This window comes from Schistocerca serialis, chromosome 11 (assembly GCF_023864345.2).
Source record: "Schistocerca serialis cubense isolate TAMUIC-IGC-003099 chromosome 11, iqSchSeri2.2, whole genome shotgun sequence".
NCBI lineage: Eukaryota > Metazoa > Arthropoda > Insecta > Orthoptera > Acrididae > Schistocerca > Schistocerca serialis.
This window is the reverse complement of record NC_064648.1, coordinates 133,480,392-133,506,199: the sequence shown is the minus strand read 5'-3', so window position 1 is coordinate 133,506,199 and position 25,808 is coordinate 133,480,392. Positions and strand designations below refer to the sequence as shown.

At 40.3% G+C, this 25,808-nt stretch overlaps 1 protein-coding gene across 4 annotated transcripts in view; it reads left to right on the top strand.

Annotated features, from left to right (window-relative positions):
- Nucleotides 1-25,808, top strand: part of LOC126427382 (uncharacterized) — a 420,537-nt gene that overhangs the window by 59,579 nt on the left and 335,150 nt on the right. For 3 of the 4 annotated variants that reach the window (XM_050089736.1, XM_050089734.1, XM_050089735.1), the window contains exon 5: nt 25,141-25,278. The exons of the other annotated variant lie outside the window; for it this stretch is intronic. In XM_050089736.1, coding sequence (XP_049945693.1) covers nt 25,141-25,278 — 138 coding nt within the window. The remainder of the gene's footprint in view (nt 1-25,140; nt 25,279-25,808) is intronic. 4 annotated transcript variants of the gene reach the window in all.

The following is a 25,808-nucleotide window of genomic DNA, read 5'->3' as shown; positions in this document are numbered from 1 at the left end:
TATCATTTGCCATTGTTTTAGCTTCTTCTATAACTTTGTGAAATACTCTCTTATAATTTTTGGGTAAAATATTCCGGAGGTAAAATAGTCCCCCATTCGGATCTCCGGGCAGGGACTACTCAAGAGGACGTCGTTATCAGGAGAAAGAAAACTGGCATTCTACGGATCGGAGCGTGGAATGTCAGATCCCTTAATCGGGCAGGTAGGTTAGAAAATTTAAGAAGGGAAATGGATAGGTTAAAGTTAGATATAGTGGGAATTAGTGAAGTTCGGTGGCAGGAGGAACAAGACTTTTGGTCAGGTGATTACAGGGTTATAAATACAAAATCAAATAGGGGTAATGCAGGAGTAGGTTTAATAATGAATAAAGAAATAGGAGTGCGGGTTAGCTACTACAAACAGCATAGTGAACGCATTATTGTGGCCAAGATAGACACAAAGTCCATGCCTACTACAGTAGTACAAGTTTATATGCCAACTAGCTCTGCAGATGATGAAGAATTTGATGAAATGTATGACGAGATAAAAGAAATTATTCAGGTAGTGAAGGGAGACGAAAATTTAATAGTAATGGGTGACTGGAATTCATCAGTACGAAAAGGGAGAGAAGGAAACATAGTAGGTGAATATGGATTGAGGGGAAGAAATGAAAGAGGAAGCCGCCTTGTAGAATTTTGCACAGAGCATAACTTAATCATAGCTAACACTTGGTTCAAGAATCATAAAAGAAGGTTGTATACCTGGAAGAATCCTGGAGATACTAAGAGGTATCAGATAGATTATATAATGGTAAGACAGAGATTTAGGAACCAGGTTTTAAATTGTAAGACATTTCCAGGGGCAGATGTGGATTCTGACCACAATCTATTGGTTATGAATTGCAGATTGAAACTGAAGAAACAGCAAAAAGGTGGGAATTTAAGGAGATGGGACCTGGATAAACTGAAAGAATCAGAGGTTGTAGAGAGTTTCAGGGAGAGCATAAGGAAACAATTGACAGGAATGGGGGAAAGAAATACAGTAGAAGAAGAATGGGTAGCTCTGAGGGATGAAGTAGTGAAGGCAGCAGAGGATCAAGTAGGTAAAAAGACGAGGGCTAGCAGAAATCCTTGGGTAACAGAAGAAATATTGAATTTAATTGATGAAAATAGAAAATATAAAAATGCAGTAAATGAAGCAGGCAAAAAGGAATACAAACGTCTCAAAAATGAGATAGACAGGAAGTGCAAAATGTCTAAGCAGGGATGGCTAGAGGACAAATGTAAGGATGTAGAGGCTTGTCTCACTAGGGGTAAGATAGATACTGCCTACAGGAAAATTAAAGAGACCTTTGGAGAGAAGAGAACGACTTGTATGAATATCAAGAGCTCAGATGGCAACCCAGTTCTAAGCAAAGAAGGGAAGGCAGAAAGGTGGAAGGAGTATATAGAGAGTTTATACAAGGGCAATGTACTTGAGGACAATATTATGGAAATGGAAGAGGATGTAGATGAAGATGAAATGGGAGATAAGATACTGCGTGAAGAGTTTGACAGTGCACTGAAAGACCTGAGTCGAAACAAGGCCCCGGGAGTAGACAACATTCCATTAGAACTACTGATGGCCTTGGGAGAGCCAGTCATGACAAAACTCTACCATCTGGTGAGCAAGATGTATGAGACAGGCGAAATACCCACAGACTTAAAGAAGAATATAATAATTCCCAGTCCCAAAGAAAGCAGGTGTTGACAGATGTGAAAATTACCGAACAATCAGTTTAATAAGTCACGGATGCAAAATACTAACGCGAATTCTCTACAGACGAATGGAAAAACTGGTAGAAGCCGACCTCGGGGAAGATCAGTTTGGATTCCGTAGAAATGTTGGAACACGTGAGGCAATACTAACCTTACGACTTATGTTAGAAGAAAGATTAAGAAAAGGCAAACCTACATTTCTAGCATTTGTAGACTTAGAGAAAGCTTTTGACAACGTTAACTGGAATACTCTCTTTCAAATTCTGAAGGTGGCAGGGGTAAAATACAAGGAGCGAAAGGCTATTTACAATTTGTACAGAAACCATATGGCAGTTATAAGAGTCGAGGGGCATGAAAGGGAAGCAGTGGTTGGGAAAGGAGTGAGACAGGGTTGTAGCCTCTCCCCGATGTTATTCAATCTGTATATTGAGCAAGCAGTAAAGGAAACAAAAGAAAAATTCGGAGTAGGTATTAAAATTCATGGAGAAGAAGTAAAAACTTTGAGGTTCGCCAATGACATTGTAATTCTGTCAGAGACAGCAAAGGACTTGGAAGAGCAGTTGAACAGAATGGACAGTGTCTTGAAAGGAGGATATAAGATGAACATCAACAAAAGCAAAATGAGGATAATGGAATGTAGCCAAATTAAATCGGGTGATGCTGAGGGGATTAGATTAGGAAATGAGACACTTAAAGTAGTAAAGGAGTTTTGCTATTTAGGGAGTAAAATAACTGATGATGGTCGAAGTAGAGAGGATATAAAATGTAGACTGGCAATGGCAAGGAAATCATTTCTGAAGAAGAGAAATTTATTAACATCGAGTATAGATTTAAGTGTCAGGAAGTCGTTTCTGAAAGTATTTGTATGGAGTGTAGCCATGTATGGAAGTGAAACATGGACGATAAATAGTTTGGACAAGAAGAGAATAGAAGCTTTCAAAATGTGGTGCTACAGAAGAATGCTGAAGATAAGGTGGGTAGATCACGTAACTAATGAGGAGGTATTGAATAGGATTGGGGAGAAGAGAAGTTTGTGGCACAACTTGACTAGAAGAAGGGATGGGTTGGTAGGACATGTTCTGAGGCATCAAGGGATCACCAATTTAGCATTGGAGGGCAGCGTGGAGGGTAAAAATCGTAGAGGGAGTCCAAGAGATGAATACACTAAGCAGATTCAGAAGGATGTAGGTTGCAGTAGGTACTGGGAGATGAAGAAGCTTGCACAGGATAGAGTAGCGTGGAGAGCTGCATCAAACCAGTCTCAGGTCTGAAGACCACAACAACAACAACAATTTTTGAAATACACCAGAAATCCTTCAGTAACATTTTGTGTTTTGAAATTTTCATAAAGTCTCCTCTTTTCAGCACAAGATATTTAGTGAGCGCCTGAGGTGTTCCAAGTTTTGCTTGTTAAAATTTCTACATTTTCTTATTATTTGTGGTTCAGTATTGCCAGTGGTCTCTATTGGGAATCCAATGAATTGTGCATAATGATCACAGAAACCTGTATTCATGTTTCCAGTTTCGTATAAATATTTATCTGTATTTATTACTGTCTGATCTATAGTGCTACTAGATGATTTGGTGACTCTGGTCAGGGATTTAATGGTTGTGTGGATGTTATAAGTCTTTAATAAGGTGTTACTGTTTAATTTGTCTTTTGAGTTCTTGTTGAAATCTATGTTAAAGTCACCACATATGATAGTTGTTTTACTAAATACTTTTGTGCTGTTTAGTCAGGGTGTATACGCCCCGGGACAACCAGGAAAAATTTGAGAATTTTTTCATTCGGGAGAAAACTGGGAAAAGCCCGGGAATTTTTTAAAATTCCAGAAATTTTCAGTGTTTTAGTTTTCAGTTACATTTTTGTGGTTTTGACAGGAAGAACTGTTACTCTAACAAAGAATTTTACTTTAGCCCACTACTCCAAAATAATGCTGCAGCAATAAAACATAAACAAAGGGGGGAAAAAAACCCGAACTTAAGTTACAAAGGAAATGCACCATTTAGAACAACAAAACACAGTGCACACACAAGCGTCTGCGAAACGTAGTGTGAGTTGTAATGGGATGAGTAGTGTTCTCCATGTGAACGGTTTCACGTTTGGTGAATTTACTGTTTCCTCTTTGTTTACATCCCTCAAGCCAAATGAAAACAAAATGTATTTCTGTGGCTGGGAACTATAAAGTGAATTAAAATACATTCATATAATTATGGAAGGCTAAAATGTGTTATTGGTTTCAGTTTTCTGATTTAATTTTATTTTCAGGTTTATGGCAGTCAGGCATAAATTGCCTTGCAGAACAATGAAGTTATTTTTGTTGATTTGCCAAAAAAAACTAGCTTTAATTAATCTTTTCCGCAGAGGCAGTCAATTTATTTGAAACAGTATTGGCTAGTGTCAACTGTTTGCGGAATTTCAAGTGCTCGTTTTTATCTCCTCGGACGTATGGCATTATGTCATAATAAAGAACTATACATAAGATAACAACAGTACTGATATTCCAAGAAAATTTGCATCCTGAAAACCACACTGAAAAGTCTAATAACAGGTTGGGGCCTACTTCTTTGTGAATATGGACATATGAATATGCCCTGTAAGCCAAATGACGCTTTTTAGTATGGTTTACAAAATTCCGATGCTCTTGGAGTATCCTCTGATGCCCTGTTTTGTTTATGACGTAATGTAAGATCTCCTAATGCTTTCTATGTAGAAAAATATGGGCTACCTACATCATCGTAGGTGCACACGCACGATAACGCCATTTTCTGGCACTCTCTGACAACTGCTGAACCGAATTCTAACGGGTCGCGGGAAAATATTGCGATTGGTGGTTTCATTTTACCCAACGTGGATTTTGTTACATGTGCGAACGTGCTTTGAATTTCTTAAATCACAGAGCATTTGATTCTCATTTAAAGCTTAACACTTGGAGGGCCAGCCACTTAGAAGAATTTTGAGCCCAAAAGAGCAGACATTTATGTCATTGCTTAAAATTTTACTGGCACATTTGTGTGATTTTTTTTTGGTGAAAAGCTTAGTGTCCGACAGTCATTTTGTTGTGCCTATATGTGGCTCAGCACCTCTGCTACATGAGAAGTAATATCTGGTGTTCCCCAAGCAAGTGTTATAGGCTGTTCCTGATCTACATAAACGATTTTGGAGACAATTTGAGCAGCCTACTTAGTTTGCTTGCAGATGATGATATCATTTACTGCCTTGTGAAGTCATCAGATGATCAAAACCAATTGAAAAATGATATAGCCAAGATATCTGTATGGTACGAAAAGTGCTAGTTCACTCTAAACAATGAAAAGTTTAAAGTCATCTGTACAAGTACTAAAAGGAATCTGCTAAATTTCAGTTACACGATAAATTGTGCAAATCTGCAGACTGTCGATTCACTAAATAATTAGGAATTACAGTTACGAACAACTTAAATTGGAATGATCATATAGATAATCTTGTTAGGAAATCAAATCAAAGGCTGCAGTTTATTGGCAGAACATTTTCTGGGCTATTAATGTGCAGTATGGGAGCCACATCAGTGGGATGGACGGAGGAAATCGAAGAAGTCCAAAGAAGTGTAGTTCGTTTTGTATCATTACGAAATAGGGAAGAGAGTGTCACGGATATGGTACATGTATGGGGTGCCAGTCATTAAAACAGACATTTTCCCTTGCGGCAAGATCTTCTCGTGAAATTTTAATCACCAACTTTCTCCTCGTTGTGTGAAAATATTGTTGCTGCCCATTTACATAGGGAGAGATGATCATCATAATAAAATAAGAGAAATCAGAGCTTCCATGGAAATATTTAAGTGTTTGTTTTTCCCGTGTGCTGTTCGAGAGTGGAACCGTAGAGAAATAGCTCCGAGGTGATTCGAAACCTCTCCCAGGCACTTAATTTGTAAATTGTGGAGTAATTCTGTAGATGTAGATGTATAAGGGCAGGCGTAATGTCCTTCCTGTTGCCACCCCATTATCCCCAGGGGTGGATTACGTGTAACCCAGCTGTCTGCATATAGTGATATTCGTGCAAAAGTGAGAGAATATTTTCAAAATGTTTGCGAATTGTGTAACTACATGAGTTTCCAAATTGTGTAACTACATGGGACTTGGGTGGATACTAGTCCAATATTTATCTAGTGGGATGTGGGGCACGCCCTAAAAGCCACACCTAGACTGGTCGGCACACTGACCCTCATCGTTAATCTGTGAGGCATATTCAGTCTGGGGTTAGCACCCCTCGATGTTCCGGAAGTGGCGCTTTAATGCACGTGGCTATCTGGATGAGTTCTCAATGCCCTGTCTCTGTATATCTTTATTATGCTGTGATGCATTGTTAATTGACACCACATTTAATGTTAAAGCTTTGACAGTGTAAAAGATCCTTTCTTTGTTTCTGTCATTGGCATTTCTACTCCCTGTAGGAAAAGCACGCTAAGTTTGTGAATGTCTCAGTTGAGTGCTCTCTAATACAGTAGCAAAAGTGCTTCCAACGGGCATGAGTTTACGAATGATTATTTATTTATTTATTGTCTTTTTTTGCATATAGTTACCAACTGGTGACTTTTGCAAACGTCATAGCATTTTTATACAATTTTTGTACAAACAGTAGGAATTTGCAATTCACATTTACAAGAAGCCACTTAAGAGTGACACACTTGGCAATATATGGTACAGTACTTCATAATGCAACATACAGTGGTTACATAGTATAGGTATCTGAATTTACAGCAAGTTGTTACGAAAATAATATATATTACAATCACCTCAGAATCGTACATCGTATAGATAGGAGAGTTAGGCCTACATTTAAGAATAGCTACATTTTAATATCAGTATTCATTCAGTGAGTATAAACATTTGAGAGTTAAGAATGATTTTAATTCCCTTTTGAATACTTTACCTCTGTGGCATCTTATAGCACTTGGCAGTTTGTTAAACCATATGTGGCCATTTATCCGAGGACTATGGTCTGTTGTCTTTAGCTTAGTCCTGTTTCTCTGAAGAAGCAGCCTTTTTGTCTTGTGTTATGGGTATGCACAACAGAGCTCTTAGCTTCATTATTTTTATGGCCCACAGAGAATGTTATTAATTTGTACAGATACAAGGAGTATACTGTTAGATATTTATGTTGTACAAAGGTTTCCCTACATGAATCTCTGTATCCTAGTCGATGCATGGTCCTGGTTGCTCTTTTCTGCAGCACATCCCCATACCTCTATTGCATAATTAATATATGCAAATATAGTCCCATAATAATCAGTTTTTAATGTTTGGTCAGAGATTAATTTTGATAGTTTGCTAATTAAGTGCAATGAAGTGTTGATTTTATTGCATACAAAATTGATATGTTCTACCTATCTAAGATTTTCGTCTAGGTATATCCCCAAAAATATACATTTGTTAGTGTCTACTTTGTTGATGCCACTTATAGTATAAATACAGGTTTGGTATGAATTACCAGGTTTAAATGGTAATAGCTGGGATCTGCTAATATTGACTTTTAGACCTTGATCATTGAAGTAAGTAGTTATTTGACTTAAGCCATCAGTTGCAGCCAATGTCAAGCCATTAGTTTGTCTGCAAAAGAACAAAAGTGAGGTCTCATCTGCATAACTTACTACTTGGGAGTACAGAGGTGCCTCTAAATCATTAATGTAGACCAGGAAAAGGAAGGGGTCCAATACGGAGCCCTGAGGTACGCCTTGTTTTACTGTTTCATAGCTGGATTGGAAATGTTTGATCTTACCATTAATTTCTTAACTCAGCTTTGTACACTGCTTACGATTGCTTAGATAAATTATCAGTAGTTGTATGGATGTGGCATTTATATTGTAAGTTTCCAGTTTGCTTAGTAGTAGCTCATGGTTCACTGATTACAAGAACTAAGGATGCAAAATGTGTGTCGTTACCTCCAGTTCCAGGATGAAGTGTCTTATTTGCAAGTTTCTTTTTGCGAATGTATTGTCCCCGAGTTTTTGTGAGTTTTGTTTTATTGTAACTACAGCATACCCTGAGTTTGTAAACACAATACAAATTAGTATCACATTTAGCCAACTTACATCACATTTCAGTACTCATTAGCATAACAAACTGTACTAAAATTTACACATTTTGTAAAAATATTTTATGTTGTGTACACTTAAAATGCATATTTTTGTAAGAAGCAAGTACATGGGTTGGAACTTTAATAGTGGCAACTATTTATTTACAGCTCGTACAAAATGGATACGTGTTTCAAAGTTTTACTGACCTTCAGAGTAGTCCTCAGCATTGTGTATAACCCATTTCCAGTTATGTGAAAGTTGTGGGATACTCTTAGCAGTGCCAGTTGTGTTGACAGTTCGAGTAGCGCGGTCTATTGCCCAACGAATTTGTAGTGAATTTGAAGTGAATGCCGTAAAGTGTTTCCTTCAGTTTAGAAATATAGTTGAACTCATGAGGGCTTAAGTCAGGGGAGTGCAGTAAGTGGTATAGCACTTAGCAGCCCCATCAGTCAAACAAATCAGTGACAGCTTGCACTGTACATGCTTGAGTATTGTCCTGCAAAATGGTGGTCAGGTCCTGCAGAAAGTGACATCACTTCTGTCTCTAAGCTGGTCGTAAGTTGTGTTCCAAAAATGAACAGCATAGAGACCGAAGTGATGACACTTTCATGCTGGACCTGACCATCATTTTGCTGGACAATGCTCAAGCACGTACAGTGCAAGCTGTTACTGATTTGTCTGACTGATGGGGCTGCTAAGTGCTATACCACCTACTGCACTTCCCTGACTTAAGCCCTCGTGGGTTCAACTATATTTCTAAACTGAAGGAAGCACTTCACGGCATTCACTTCAGAACTGCTACAAATTTGGGCAATAGACTGTGCCGCTCGAGCTGTCAACACAACTGGCACTGCTAACAGTTTCCCATGACTTCCACATCACTGGCCACAGGTTATCCACAATGCTGGTGACTACTTTGAAGGTAAATTAAACTCTGAAACACGTATCTATTTTGTACGAGCTGTGAATAAATAGTTGCCACTATTAAAGTTCCCACCCTTGTATAAGTACAAAAACCATGAAATACAACATGTTAAGCTTAGCGAACACTCAAATTAAGACAATACGTACTATATTTGTTTGCATCAGCTAACCACAGCACATGACTCTTTTTTCACGTAAACTCGTCAGGGCCTTCGGTTGAAAATGTGGAAAACAATCTCAATTTCAGTACTGAAAACACGGAAAACATTAAGAAAGCAGTGAAGCTAATATGCTATATACCATCTGCGATTTTCACATTTACAAGTGTGTATTACAAAAATCTTCAGTTAAGGTGATGCCGTCAGTGCTAAATTCTTTCAACTTTCTAAAACTATTGATGATATCACCACCAAATTTTTACCTCTTGATTATCTGAATGTATTTAGTTCACTGATCTAGAATGGAAAAAGTGCACTTAGTGGAAATAGTTACAATTTTTTATAAATATGCCTGTTTATTTGAATAAACTATTGTGTTTTATACAACACAGCATCAGTTATATAACTCTCAAAACACTGATTGTAGACCCATATAATCACCACCTCTGTATAAACAATACCCATAAATTTTATGTTTTTATGATTATTGGTTCATGAGAAAATGGTTCTTTTGCATGAAAATTTACAGTTTTGAGAAAATTCAAGTTTAAATAAGAAGTCTATAGAAACATACCTTTCTTCTTAAAAACAAGTGACTAAAGGCTGCCTGCTCCATAATCTGATCCTTCTTCTTCACCTAAATTCTTCATTCTTCTCCTCTTTCTTGCCTCCTTGGTCATTTGCTGAGCAGTAATTTCAACTTTGCGCACTCTTAAATCAGTCCATAGCTTCCAATGTAGTTGCCGTATTCTGCCCTATGTTTATTCCCAATCCAGGACTTTTAATCTCCCATAATTCCCATCATTGATAGAAATAACTGCATCTCTCACACACCTAGTCTTAAAGTTTTTATGCCTACAAACACATTTTTTGGAATCCGTGTCCACACAATATTGTTAAATGCCTCATTAGTATCCTATCTCTTCCCATGGAGGCATTTCTTTAGCAAGTTTGGATGTGCTAAGTCTCTAAATATAGGCTTAATGGCCTCCATTACTTCTTCAGGTATTGAATGTTTAAATGCATTTAATTTTCCTGCTGCCTATGCTTTTCTATACTTGCATCGTGTATCTGGTGCAGGTGGGCACAAGCTATGTACAGAGTTAGTGTCTGTGGATAGCCTGTGAAAGTATGTTGCCCACACTGCCTCTTTTTGTGCTTTCCAAATCATGTGGGTTTTCTCTTATGGTTTTGCCATTGTATTCCTGAAATTTGGCAGAAGTTAGAAATGATTTTTCAACACCACAATTTTTTGCATATAATTTTAAGTTTACACACTATTCCATTCCTAGCAATCACATTTTCTGAAATCACTATATCTCCACCACGTAACTTGCATGCTAAAGTCTCTTTCAGTACTGCTGTTAAAATATTCAAATCTATAATTATATTCACAGCACTGCATTCATGGACAGTTAATGCATCTCCATCACATTGAGCTAGCAATTTTCTTTGCGATGCACTGGGGAGAGTGCCAACAGTCTTCTAGCCTTTAAACTATTATTTTGATTCAATTCATATTATCCACAATTGGTGAAGTTCTATAATACCTATTTCCTTTGTTGTGGCGTCTCTTGAAGATACCTTTTGGTTATGTCATTTTAATAAGAGCAACAACGCACAACATTTTCACTATAAACACAGCAAACTACCAAACATGTAAACATTTCCCTTGTTTTCAAAGATGTGCGAGTGTATGGGCAAGGAATACTAAATAATCAGTGCAGCCAACCCATCGTAAACAATGCCAAAGAGAAAAGAAAAAACCACAGCCTTCTAGGGCAAGTATTTCTGAGATTTGAATATAAATCTGAGGGGGCAATAAAACCATTGGAGATATTGCGACGTGTCAAGTTAAAACAAAAACAAAAAACATTTAAACGGAAATTTTCAAAAATTATGCACCAACAGCTCCAGGAAAGTCCAAGTATATATATAGCAGAAAAAAACTAAATTAGCTGGTTTTTTTTTTTTATTTTATTTATTTTTTTTTTATTTTAAATTTGGAACCTGATCTTACCTTAAAGTGGTACACTGCATTAAGGATCTCTCCAATTGTCATTTTTATTTAAATTTCTTTATGCTAAAGTTTTGGGAAATGATAGTTTGGCAGCTAAACGTGCTACCTATAGATCTATTCTTGGATTTAGCTTTTGGTGATATTTAGTAACTGATTATGAAAAGGAAAGATGTTTTAGAGAATCCTGGCACCATAGTTTCGATTGGTAAATGGAATGGCCTTCTTCAGTGCAGGAACTGTGAGCTGTACCTGCGTAGTGTGTTACTTTTATACGTGCTAAGAAGTTGAAACTGAACTTGACACTGTTATAATGTGACATTAAGGACAAGAGATATGATAAGAGAGTTTTGTTGCATTACAGTCACTTTGTTCCCATCAGCTAGTGTGCTGGGTCTGTGATAAAAGTTGCGCCCATAATAAGCAAAAAGAAATTTCAAAGATGAAGGAAAATGACATTAAAGCTTAAAGAAGGTAACATATGAGGGTGGTTTGAAAAGTTGTCGGAACGGAATAGAAAAAAAAATACTTAAATCAATGAAATTTTTTTAATTTTTCAATGTAGTCTCCTTGTAGATTAATGTATTTGGTCCAGTGATGTTCCAGTGCTTTGACCACATCTCGAAAGTAAGTTTCCTCCAGGCCTGCAAAATAGTTGTCAACTCCAGCTATCAATTCTTCGCTTGAAGTGAATCTTCATCCACCAAGAAAAATTTTCACTTTTGGGTAGAGATGGAAGTCTGAGCAGCCATATCAGGTGAATAAGGCAAGTGTGGCAACAATTCATACATTAGTTCGTGTTGTTCCGATCTGTCCATTCTCATGCATTTTTGATCCAGCGTCAAGAGTCGCTTCAGTTAAAATGTGACATACCCTTTCAGACGACATCTGGCATGCGTGAGCAATTTCTTGCACTTTCAATCGGCGATCCTCCATGACCATTTTGTGCACTTTTGCAATGATTTCTGGAGTAGTGACACATCTTGGCCGGCCACTGCCTGGATCATCATATAAGCTCTCCAGACCAAATTGAAATTCATTTGTCCACTTGGCAAGAGTTGAATATGAAGGAGCAGACTTCCCCAGTGTATTCTGGAAATTGGCATGAATGTCCTTTGCTTTCATACTTTTCTGTACGAAATACTTAATCACTGATCGAATCTTGATTTTTTCCACCTCCACAAATCACTGTGTGGGTACAACAGATATAGTTGAACAACATGATCTTAGAATTTGCTAATGTGAAGGTCTTATGATAGTTGTTGAATGTGATTCATTTGTGAAGTCCTATATGCAAAGTTTGTGCCTTCATCTTTCTTTGTGAACTACAGGACTGATACTGTTAGACGTTGTAGAAAACTGAATGTTCATCCAAATTTGGAATCAATTGATTGCACCAACTTTGTACAAGATGGCACTCTGCATTGTTTTTGCATTAGGGTTTCACGTTTTATGAAAAACAAATTTTCACAACACCGGATTGAAAATATTTGAAGAATATCACCACTTCTCACATGTAAAGTTTCTAAGCAAATAAAGTAACTAAGGTGGGATGTACAGATGTGTGTGTGAATTCCTGCATGTGCAATTTATTATTATTATTATTATTATTATTTGGCTCTGTAAAGAAGTCAGCTTTTTAAATGACCACTATTGCTGTTTGAATAAGTTGGCCGTGCTGAACATTTTTACAGTTTTTATATGTTTTGGTTAGTGATGAAGTGCTTCATGACCAAACAGCATGTTGCCACAGATAACACTCGTTACAAATGGGTTGAATGCATTGAATAAGTCAACTGTGTTTAGACTGGTAGCTAAATTCCAGGAAACTGGTTTAGTTGTAGACATTAAACCTACAGGGTGGGCTTGTGTTAGTTGTTCAGTGAAAACATTGCCATCGTGAGAGATGATGTGGCTGTAAGTCTGGTGAATACATTTGCCGACATTTACAACAGTTGCAACAAGTTCTGAAAGGTGATCTACACCACTGGGTCCATAAAATCCAACTGACCCGAGAACTGAAGCCAGACGATCACGAAAAACTCCGATCATTTGTCCACTGGATGCTTGCGATACAAAGAGCGGGCAGTAGTTTCATTAAGAAAATAACCTTCACAGATGAGGTGCATTTTCTGTTGCACAGATTCATAAACAAACAAAATTGCAGGATTTAGGGCACAGAAAAAAGTGCGAGTGATTATAGAGAATCCGTTACGTCCTCAGTGAGTGACCCTGTGGTGCGGCATTTGGGCCGAGAGTGTAATTGGGCTGTACTTCTTCGAAGACAGTGCCGGAAATGCACTGATAGTGTAAGGCGAATGCTACTGCAATATCATAAGGGGCGTTTCGTGATCTGAACTGGTTTGTGTGAATGCTGAAGAAGTTCGGTTTCAAGAAGATGGTGGAACCCAAGCATAGGCAACATTTGGTGACCCGTGAACCTGATTCACATCATTCTTTAAGCTTACGGGCCATCTCTTTGTGTAACATGAAAGCAGCGCACCTAGTGCATAAAGTCAAATCTGTAGCGTCTGTGACATTATTGTTTATGGGGTAATGCACTGATATGAATGGCATGGGTTTTCTGGTATGCCATGCCAGCAAATTGTGCCTCAAAACCCATGTTTTTGAGAGTACATTATTTTGTGGACATCGTATCCTTACTTATGGAATTTTATGGTAGCTGTCATTAAAACTTCCGTGCCAAAATTCTACAATGCTATTAATAAAGAAAAAATATTCACAAAATGTAAATCAATGTAAGCATATGAAGATTGGTTGAGAGGTATCTTTATATGTAATTACCGAAAAATAGTCACCCATAAAAGCAACCATGCCAGCTAGTCCGTAATATTATATAAAGATATAAATATAACAGAGGGAAACATTCCTCGTGGGAAAAATATATCTAAAAACAAAGATGATGTGACTTACCAAACAAAAGCCCTGGCCGGTCGATAGACACACAAACAAACACAAACATACACACAAAATTAATCTTTCGCAACCCACGGTTGCTTCGTCAGGAAAGGGGGAAGGAGAGGGGAAGATGAAAGGATGTGGGTTTTAAGGGAGAGGGTAAGGGGTCGTTCCAATCCCGGGAGCGGAAAGACTTACCTTAGGGGGAAAAAAGGACAGGTATACACTCGCGCACACACACACATATCCATCCGCACATACACAGACACAAGCAGACATTTTGTGTGTATGTTTGTGTTTGTTTGTGTGTCTATCGACCTGCCAGCGCTTTTGTTTGGTAAGTCACATCATCTTTGTTTTTAGATATATTATATAAACACGTTGTTTTATGTACTTCATAGATTTACTTCAGATTTTTAGACAATACTCTAATGAACTTTTCGACCGTCATAGGCTGCAGGTCTTTTATAATATATATGATATGTAAATTTGTATTTACTATACGAATGAAAAGGTTTTTAGCAAAAATCTTGACAAGTTCTTGACTGATTTTCTTAAAATTTCTAAACGACACTTTCAAAACTTTGAACAAATGGTTTGTCCCATGTATATTCTTCCTCCTCATATAGTGCGTTTGGGGAGGAAAGGTCAGTATTTTAAACAGTGATAGTATAGGTCCGCACATGCTTCGTCCGGGAGGTATGGGTATTGAAAGGAACTTTAATTCTGCAAAATTGATGTGCTCAACATGAATGTACACACAATGCAACTGGACCGTAATGTGATTTTCTTGTAAACAATGCGCGCTATGCAACCTGTCACGTATTATGGTCGTGTGACGTACGTAGTACAATCATCCGTTGTTTGCGCAGTTGTGCCGTGTAAGTCACATTGTGTAGTGTACAGGCGATGGATCGTTTAGCTGTGTAGTGTGTGGTGTTAAATGTTGTTGTACAAGTGCTGCTTACAATGCCACATGTCTACAGTAATGAGGAATACGCAGATATGGTATATGTTTAGGTTTCTGTGACGGTAGTGCTACTGCTGGGAGAGAAGAATATCCAGGCGCTTTCCTACTCGATGATTATCTGATCGCACAGTGTTTACCACTTTGGGTGCAACAGGCTCTCTTCCAAGTAGACATTCTTCGTCCGAGTGCGATTGTCAACAAACTTTGCAGGAAGAGGAAGAAGTTATCGCAAATGTTGAGTGAAGTCCCAGTACGAGCATATTAAGAATGTCCCTGCATATGAGTGTCCCACAGACACGTGTATGAGAAACATTACATGTGGAAAACCTGTAACCATTTCACATACAGAGTGTCCAAAATCTCCACGTTGGCGACAATGCTCAACGACTTCAGTTCTGTCACTGGGTAATTGAGAATAGTCATTTGCTTCCATACGTACTATTCACTGACGAAGCCCAGTTTCACGACATCGAATAGACATCACACGCGATAATCATCGATGGTCACGAAAAAATACACACGCTTTAGTGGATAGCAATTTCCAAGTTCATTTTGCCATAAATGTTTGGTGCGGCATGATCTGTAATCTTTTGGTAGGTCCATTTATTGTCTTATCAGCGACTGACAGGAGAGAGGTACCTGCATTTTTTGGAAAATTCGTTTGTGGATTGATTTGCTTTTGACAGAGAAGCTAAAACAGCTTTGGTCTAACCCACCACTGCTCGCACTGAAGCCGAGTTTATTGTGTGGTATCGCTCCCTGTATATCTAGTAAAGCCAACCAATTCCCTTAAATAGTGCAAGGAGTCCCTTTACCAGTTTTTTGTTAGACACAATTTCTTCAGGTCTAGTTGTCCTGAAGATACTGTATCTTTTGCTCTCCAAAGCCATGCATTCGAAGATTAGATGCGATGCAGTTTCTTCACCCTCATCACAGATCCTACATTTAGGGTCTTCTTCCGTTAAATCCACTGTGTGTAGGTGTTTTTTGAAATTCCCATGGCCGGTCATCAATCCAGTCACGAGTTTGATCTCTTTCCTGTTCAATTCCAGGATTACAGAGCTTCTTTTAAAACATGGCTTAGGCATAATTACCTTACCATGTTTTTCTTTATGGACCTCGGTCCAATATTCTACGTGCTGTTTCCTAAGCCAGTTCCATCGTTCTAGTTTGATCGTAGCCTTGGTGATTGTCAGGACAGGTTAGATGCTACGGTCATTGTAGCACCTATGCATATTCTCCTCCACACATGCCCTCATTGCAGTAATTTCAGCTTGGAATACAGAGGCCAGTTTCCCTAGAGAGACGATGCCCTCCAGTCTCGGTTGCATGCCGTACACCCCTGCCCTAATGCCTCGGTCCGATTTCGACCCACCAGCAAACCAAACAATGTCCCCTGTACGGTGTCGAACTGTTCTTTCCCACTGCTCCCTCCTTCCAGCTGTTGTATTGTAAGGCTTGTTGAAGCAGTTGGGAGTTGTTATATAGTTGGCTGGCATTTCTCCAGCCATTACTACATTTACCTCTCTCACTATCTTAGTGTGAGATTCTCGATATCCCAATGAGATCCAGTTTTTACCAGTTTTAATTCTGTATGTCCCAGCTGCTGCCTCCATCTTGACCCAAAGGGTTAGTGTAGGTATGTCCAGCACGGCTTCCATCCCAGCAGTTGGTGTGCTGCTAATTCCGCCTGTTATGGCTGAGCAGGCCAGTCTCTGCACCTTAGCGAGCCCCTTAGCTGCCGTGCACTGTTCTGCCTCCTTCCGCCACACTACAGCCCCATAGGAAATCCTAGGTCTAACCGCCGTGATGTATATCCGTTGCATACCTCTGGGGCTTAGGCCCCAGTTTTTACCACAAGCCCTTCTGCTACTCACTAGAGTACTTTTCGCCTTGAAGCAGATGCTCTTAATGTGAGGGTTCCGTGTTAGTTTCTCATCTAGGTTACCCCTAGATATTTCACTATCCCCTTCACAGGCAGAGTTTCATCCAGGAGCTTCAGGTTCCAACTTGAGTGTTGGATATGCCTCTTTCTGAATGGCACAACAACAGTCTTCTTAGGATTAACCCTTAGGTCGTATCCTACGTGAGCGACAGAAGTGAGCGACTTCTGGATACACGACACTCCAGCAAAAAGCAGCAGCATCGGGTGAAAAACTTGGCTGTCCTGCGTGCGAGCGACCGTGTCGCACTACAAGGTCGCTGCTTAGAGCCTGTTTCTATGAAATGGCGTCCTTCTACATCTACATCTACATTTATACTCCGCAAGCCACCCAACGGTGTGTGGCGGAGGGCACTTTACGTGCCATTGTGCCACTGTCATTACCTCCCTTTCCTGTTCCAGTCGCGTACGGTTTGCGGGAAGAACAACTGCCGTAAAGCCTCCGTGCGCGCTCGAATCTCTCTAATTTTACATTCGTGATCTCCTCGGGAGGTATAAGTAGGGGGAAGCAATACATTCGATACCTCATCCAGAAACGCTCCCTCTCGAAACCTGGTGAGCAAGCTACACCGCGATGCAGAACGCCTCTCTTGCAGAGTCTGCCACTTGAGTTTGCTAAACATCTTCGTAACGCTATTACGGTTACCAAATAACCCTGTGACGAAACACCCCGCTCTTCTTTGGATCTTCTCTATCTCCTCTGTCAACCCTACCTGGTACGGATCCCACACCGATTAGCAATACTCAAGTATAGGTCGAACGAATGTTTTGTAAGCCACCTCCTTTGTTGATGGACTACATTTTCTTAGGACTCTCCCAATGAACTTCAGCCTGGCACCCGCCTTACCAACAATTAATTTTATATGATCATTCCACTTCAAATCATTCTGCACGCATACTCCCAGATATTTTACAGAAGTAACTGCTACCAGTGTTTGTTCCGCTATCATATAATCATACAATAAAGGATCCTTCTTTCTATGTATTCGCAATACATTACATTTGTCTATGTTAAGGGTCAGTTGCCACTCCCTGCACCAAGTGCCTATCCGTTGCAGATCTTCCTGCATTTCGCATCCGCGAAAAGCCGCATGGAACTTCTGACACTATCTACTAGGTCATTTGTGTATATTGTGAAAAGCAATGGTCCCATAACGCTCCCCTGTGGCGCGCCAGAGGTTACTTTAACGTCTGTAGACGTCTCTCCATTGAGAACAACATGCTGTGTTCTGTTTGCTAGAAACTCTTCAATGCAGCCACACAGCTAGTCTGATATTCCGTAGGCTCTTACTTTGTTTATCAGGCGACAGTGCAGAACTTTATCGAACGCCTTCCGGAAGTCGAGGAAAATGGCATCTACCTGGGAGCCTGTATCTAATATTTTCTGGGTCTCATGAACAAATAAAGCGAGTTGGGTCTCACACGATCGCTGTTTCCGGAATCCATGTTGATTCCTACAGAGTAGATTCTGGGTTTCCAGAAATGACATGATACGCGAGCAATACTGTAGCTGGAGAGTCATGCTACTGAATTAGGTTTACTTAAGAAAATAAAATGAAAAGGAATGCTGTGCATGAAATTTACAAAGGGAGGAATCTCCATGGAGAATTTCATAAGTATCATCAACTATGATCACCAGACAGATTCTTCGAATAGACGTGAATGAGCAGAGGAGTCGAATGGTTCAACTATCTCATCAATAAATTAAATAAGAATGTTTTTTTACACGATCAAGAACTTTTAACGCCCAATAAATGCGGAGGAATGACTGACTACGCTAAATACAAACATACGTACACTAATTGATACTGGTGAAGAAAAGTGAACTGTGGTGTTGGGGTAGTGAATACAGTTCGTGATTACGTATTAGCTAGAGGTCCACGGTTAAAATTCCCACTGTCCTTATATTTTTACTGACTCAGTTACAATTCTGTATACTAAGTTTTATGTATACTGTTTACACCGCATCGCTAAGTACGTTTTTAAGGTCTTGACAAAGAACTCGATCTTCACACCTATACCAGTATATCACACACATTTAATTCCTAATAAATTACAATGAATCATGAACTTTTACATATATTTGATGTTGTGAATATAATTCATCAGCAGTCAATGTTAAGGCCATGCGTTTCAATAACTCTAAATAGTGTGTAGCAGTAAAGCTTACAAAATTTTTGAAAAGAAAGTCAAATGTTTTGTGTAATGATTTATCTAAAAGTATGAAACAAAAAAAAAAAAAAAAAAAAAAAAAAAATTGGAAACGTTTGGTGCACCTCATTTTCTGTTTGAGCATCTTTCAAAGGCACATAGAACGTTTCTCTGATCTACTTATTTCTTTTACACAAATCATTTCATAAAATATTTGACTGATTTTCTTCATTTTTTAATTTCAATTTTTATTCAGAAAGCTTGATCTTACTGACTCCTCGGTTGCCTTCCTAACATTCTTGATTCGAAGGAAGTCTTTTTGACATTTAAATACTGCACCAATGTATCTTTTTATGTGCAAAATAACTAGGTCTTGAACAGATGAAATTTTTGACACTTTATTTACAGCAGCTTTTTGTGAAATGTTTCAATTTTTCCTCAGCTTATTATTTAAGTTTTTGTTAATTACCCTGATTGCTTTCAAGCAGTTAAATATTTTCATGCCAAATTAGACCTCATGTTGGTCACTTTGATACCCCGTTTACTTGTTTCTCTCCCTTTGTTCGGCTATGAAAATTTGGACACAACCTCTTGGTGTAAGTTATAGGGAGTCTTGTTTTCGCTCTGCTTGTGCATGTACAAAAACGTATCGAGTGTTAATCATATGATAAAATAGTCCTTTCTGCTTGCTGTCATTTCCAAAATCCATTGTTTTGATATCTTGAACCTTTTACAAGATACGATGATTTTTACGACCACTCGATTCCCGAAGCGCAGGAAAAGTTCGGACGCGCCGTTTGAATTCAGACGTCGCCAGTTGCAGTGTCGCTCACGTAGGACACTTCTGTAACTATGCCTGCTGTTGTGTTTTGTCACCTGAAGCTGTCACTCGCTTCTGTCGCTTATGTAGGACCCGGTCTTAGATCCTGTTTATTGCAGCAGTCTTGCACGACGTCCAATGCACCTTGTGCCATATTTCTAACTGTGTCAGTAAATTTGCAAAGTATTACTTTGACAAGGTCATCTGTGTTCCCTTGGAAATAGCATTGTCTGGAATTTAGTTCCTCAATGGGTTCGTTTGCCACTAGATTCAACAATAAAGGGGACAGAACTCCTCCTTGTGCGCAACCTCTAGTGGTGTTAATTACCATCTTTTCATTCATCATGGTGGCCTCTACCTTCCTTCCGCTAAGCATGGCCCTGGTCCACCTACATATACTGTTCCCTAGGTCATGCTCCTCTGCTGCCCTTACTATGGAATTGAAGGTCACGTTACTGAAGGCCCCCTCGATGTGCGGGAAGATGCAGAGGGCTATTTCTTGGAAGTGAAGTGCTTGCTCCACCCTCCCAATGATTTGATGGTGAGCTGTCTCACATGATTTATCTGTTGATATGCATTTTGATTTGAATGAAGAGGGGCCCTAATTAGCCTCCTCTCCCCAACGTATACCTTAACCAGTTTTTCCAATGTTTTAAGAATGGAGGAGGACAGACTGATTGGTCTCGTATCCTCGGCCTCAGTACAATCAATTCTCCCTGCTTTGGAATGAAGACGACCTTCACTGCCCTCCGAGCATCGGGAATGAATCCTATTGCTAGGCTAACTCTGAATAACCTGCATAACACTCTCATGAGATGCTCTCCTGCCTGTTTCAGGAGAACTGGAAAGATTCCATCTGGGCCAGGTGACTTGAACGGTTGGCATGTTCCCACCGCCCATTGGATTTTATTGAAGTCCACACACCCCTTGGCCGATTCCCAGTCCTCTCTTCGAGTGCCTGAGAGCAGTTGTCTCACCGGGATCGCATTCTGGTCTGAGCATATTGAGGAAAATGAGTTTTGAGGAGCAGTTCCAGTGTCTCATGTGCTGTCTTTGTATATTCCCAATCCTCCTTCCTCAATGTACATCCTGGATTGGTTGGTACTCTAGTGAGGATTCTGTGAAGTCTGGCTTGAGCATCCATGTTCTCCACTTCCTCACTGAATGCCTTCCAGGATACTTCCTTTGCGAGGTTATAGTTGACAAGAGCCTCACGATATTTTGCCTGTTGTCCTTTATGTCTTGCAAGGTTAAACAGTCTTCGTACCTGTTTTCTTTTGCATTTACAAGTTGTTATTCTACCAAGGCACACTCCTATTTGTGCGCTTCTTGGTGATTGTGCAGTTGTTCTAATATTAGGTCACTACGGCAGAGGTAACAGCCTCTGCTACCGCCTCAAAGTCTACTGGAATCCTTATCGATGTTTCAATTTCCGATAAGCCGAAGTCGAGGCCCCTCCTATATGTCCCCCAGTCTGTTTTCCTGGGATTCCTGTAGGTCGTAGTCTGTCTGATTCCCCCTTTCAACCTTGAATTTAGTGTACATGTGGTGTGACGAGGATGGCTCTAATGCCACATGCCATTGTTTGACATAGCTGCCCATCATCATGGAACCAAAGGTTATGTCAAGTACTTCTTCCCTTGTGCTATTCCTGAATGTAGGTTCATTGCCCCTATTCAGGACCTCCCAAGTTGTCAGCTAAGAGAAATTCGAGAAGGAACTCATTTCTAATGTTTTTGTCCTGAGCCCCACACTAGGTTGTGGCCACTGGCGTCATATCCCACCGACAGTCTGTCACCTCGCCGATGGCGAGCTTCTGTCAGTCTCCTCACCTCCAGAGGAGGAGGAGAGCTGTCTTCGTAAGGAAGGTATGCCGAGTCCAAAACAATTTGCCTCGTGATACCTTCCTCACATTGCTGACATTCTGATGGTCACTAGGTTCCTGGAGCAGAAATCTATCATTGGCATGAAAGAAATTCCATTTCTTACATAGATGCATGTTCTCCAGATTTCTAGCATACATCAGCTTACCTCCAGTGCCTCTGAGGCCCGATACACCGCCTTTGTACAAATAGGGTTCTTGTATCGTGGCCACATCCACTTCCTGCCTCCCCAGGCAGCAGCTCAGGGCAGCAGAGGCTCCTTTACTGTGCTGCAGATTAATCTGCAGCACCTCCAGTCTCCGTCTTGCTGCCATCATTGCCTTTGAGGTCTTTAATAACCCTGATGGCGACCTGCGAGAACCCTAAAAACAATTTCAAGGCTTGCTCTTGCATCGCCTTCAGGGACTTCTCTCCGACCTGCACCACTGTGGTTCGTCCTTCCGGTACAACTTTCTTTTGGGTTCTGGACCCCTATTTTATCGAACAGAGTCCTAGGGGAGACTTCCTTAAGGATCTTTGGTACCCATATTGATACCTTTTGCGGTCTTAAGAAGCTCCACTGCCGCCTCGACCGGCAGCTTCGCATCCTCCTACGGGGATATCATGGGCACCATGTCCTAAAGCCATTCCACCGTGTGCTCCCCTTCACAGACGAAAATGAGTGCACCCAATCTAGATAGACCTCCTGAAGTTCGGTCCTGGACCAGCGTCCCCCCAATCTTTGTAAAGACGGCCATCTGTACAAGTTCCTCCTGCTGCGAGGTGAAGGCTACTGGTGGATAACTGCCATCTTAAAAACTGGGACTGCACTACTATAGGTCTGTGTTCCTATTCCTTGCCTCGGTTTTTTCTGGGCTCTCTTATCCACGGAGTTGGGAGTCTTAGATTTCTCCTTTATCCTCTTGCTGCCTGTCTCCGATGATGTGGGGGTCTGTATATCCCCTTCAACCTGAGACAGTTTTTTCTTGCGGTCTTAGGCTCAAGCCCTTTTAATTCCCTCCACTTGTCTCTGGGAAGCCATTCTTTCCCTTCCTTTTGTCTCTGTTCCCTCAGGAGTTTCTTCTTGTGTGCCCCAGACAAGGCTTTAACCTTGATCTGGTCCAACTCCTCGGTTACAGTTCCCACTTCCGGCTCAGGTATAGACCCTGATTCACTAGTGGGAATGCATTCCATCGGTTCTGACCCCGATGTTTTGGTGTCTGAGGTCTCAGCTTGCCCCTCAGTTTGTTTTAATTTATTTTCTTTAGTCGTGTCCATCTCGGTCCCACGAGATTTGGGGATCCAAACGGCCCACACCACGATTACCCCACGTGATGTAAGGCTACTTACTCGGTGAGGTCGCCCAGTATCCCTGACGCTCCATTTGCTACACATCTTCCCGTGTGCCACGCAACCCTCGGCACAGATCGCATCACACCTTGGGTTGCGAAAGGGAATTGGGCAAGGACTAGGACTGGATAGGAAGATGGGGCATTGTGGGACACTCTTAGTCTCATCCATCAGATAAGGCCTTTCCGGCAGTAGGTCCTCTACCTTCGGCATAGCCCTCAGCTTCACAAGGATACGCAAGCCTCTCCACCCCCACGGATAGTGCTTTGTTGAGGTGGTGTGAGAGAGAGAGAGAGAGAGAGAGAGAGAGAGAGAGAGAGAGAGATTGGGGGGGGGGGGGGAGATATTGCACTGAGAAAGTGGGGGGGGGGGGGGAGGTCATGACATGTACCCGATTCCCATACATATTTAGCAGTGGAGAAGCATTTCTGGGTTCGTTAGTTCATCATAAATTATCTTCCGTTTCAACAGTTGCAGTGTTCTAATATATTCATAACAGATAAGAATTCTTCACTAATATTAAAACGAGAAAGAATAGAAAACAAAATTCACCGATGAGATAGGCATTCCCAGTTGACAAACAATTAGGAGTAAAGACACAAAGAACAAAGAAATTAATGACATTTAACTGTTAGCGGGCATTGATTTACATCAATGGAGAAAGTTGAAAATTTGCGCCAGTCCAGGATTCGAATGCGATTCTCTTGGTTACTAGGCAGGTGCTCTGACCGCTAAACTATCTGGACACAGCGGTCATTGTGACTGCACAGACTACTGTAGTATGCCTCGTGTCACACCCAAAATTCTCAACTCGTATACGTATTGTGAATGTCGTGACCCTTGCCCATTATCCTCATTACTCACAATGTGTCACTGATCAGAGCGTGGTGTGCATCTGAGCCAAAGGGATCATTGGCCAGTTTCACCTTAATTGTGTGTCCAAAAGAACAGACACCATTTTGGTCCTGCAGCCATTATGAATCAAGATGCAAAGGAATTAATGACATTTAGCTGCCAGTGGTAATTAATTTACTTCAAAAGGGAAAGTTGAAAATTTGTGGTGGACCCGAATTCGAACCCTGGACCCCTTATCAATGTAAATCAATGCCCACTAGTAGCTAAATATCTTTAATTCCTTTGTGTCTCGATTTGTAATGACTGAAGGATCAAAATGGTCCAAAAGAACAGAAATCATGTTCATATAATTGGGATTGTGACTTTCTTCTGCGAGCCATATACGGCGCACAGGCTGCTCATTCCTGGTGTAACCTATCAGATTCAAATGAGTAATCAGTTTGTGTTGCAGTTATGTAATTGTTTATTAGTTCCAACTATGCATTTCACACAGTTATCGCGTCATCAGACTGGAACAGTGAGAAAATAATTACAGCTCAAACGCGTGTGTGTAACAAGCAGCAGATCTAATATCGCTAAAAGGCGAGTGAATTAATTAATTAATTAAAAAAATCAAAACTTACTCAGTTAGACATTGAAAGTATTTAATATTGGGCCCCTTTGGCATGTAGAACAGTGGTGGAAAACACCCTTGTCATTAAGTGCAAGTTAACGAAGGGCAATCCTAAAGAGATAAAAGGTAAATAGCAAAAACATCGAGAATAATGAGTTAGGAGGGAGAGCGTAGAGGGAGAGGGTAATAAACTATAAAAGTAATTAGAAAGGAGGTGTTGTGTAATTAAACCTCATCATGGCAGGAGGAATATCTGGTATAGCGACAGAGGCTTCATTTGAGTCGTTATCTGTTGTCGGTGATTCCCATAATGGAATGGACTGGTATATATAATATGTCACTCATCGCTTGCAGCAATGCACTTCTTATGAGAAAGATTCACTGGTCCTGTCATTTCTGACAGTGGTGACGTGAATCGGCCATCCAGATCTTGTGATGTGACTTTGTGTGCTTTCTTTCTGTGGAGTTTGAAATCTCGTGTGAATTCCAACAAACTACAGTCATTTCAGAACATAAAGCTGTGATTCAATGTGTTATTTCAGAAAGGTAGGCATGAGAATGCCAAAAAATTATGGAAAATTTCATCGAAAGCAGGAGAGTGTGCCTTCTTTTGAGTAATACGTTTCGTACAAAAACACAGGTAGAGTCCATTGTAATGCTATGTAAATTGCTGAATTTGATCAATAAATTTGTATGTTGTTATGCACTCAAAAGTAACATTCTGTAGGGACACCCTTTCTTTATTTGAGATGTGAGTGCTGTTTTAGGACTGCGAGAATCTGGGAGGAGGAGAGAAACAACCCACGGTGTGGCCGCCAGTGAAAAATCGTGTTATTAAAGAAGAGCCAGTCAAGCGAGTCAACGTGAATTTTCCACCGTTGGATTTGACTGTGAAGCGAGAAAAGGTATTTAATTTTCCTAGTTTGTCTAAGGCACGTATCTGATGATCTGCGCCACAGGTTAACTAGAAGAACCCTGTTGCATTTAAAAAATCAGCAAAAGTTTCACAAAAGATTATCTATTCGTGAAAAAACTGGACTGCTGACTGCTGTGTGACGACGTGGCAATCTCCGGTAGCAGTTTTCACTAAAGAATGAAAACCAAAGGCATGCTAAAATTAGTTTGATCTGAGTGGAACAAGTTGACATTTTACTTTAGTGTCTGTTTTGCATCTTTGCCATTTCAGACCCTTTGCCACTTTCAAAGCAGTTGTACACTATCTGATCAAAAGATGCGGACACCTATAAGTGGACATTAATGCATGGTATGCCCATCCTTCACCTTTGATATGGCTTGAACCCTGCTGAGGACGATTTCAGTGAAGTATCTGAGTGTCTGTGGAGGAATGGCAGCCCATTCTTTCTCAGGAGCCACAGTCAGAGAGGTAATGCAGGGTGGAGAAAAATTGTGTCGCGAAATTTTAACCCTCTATAGC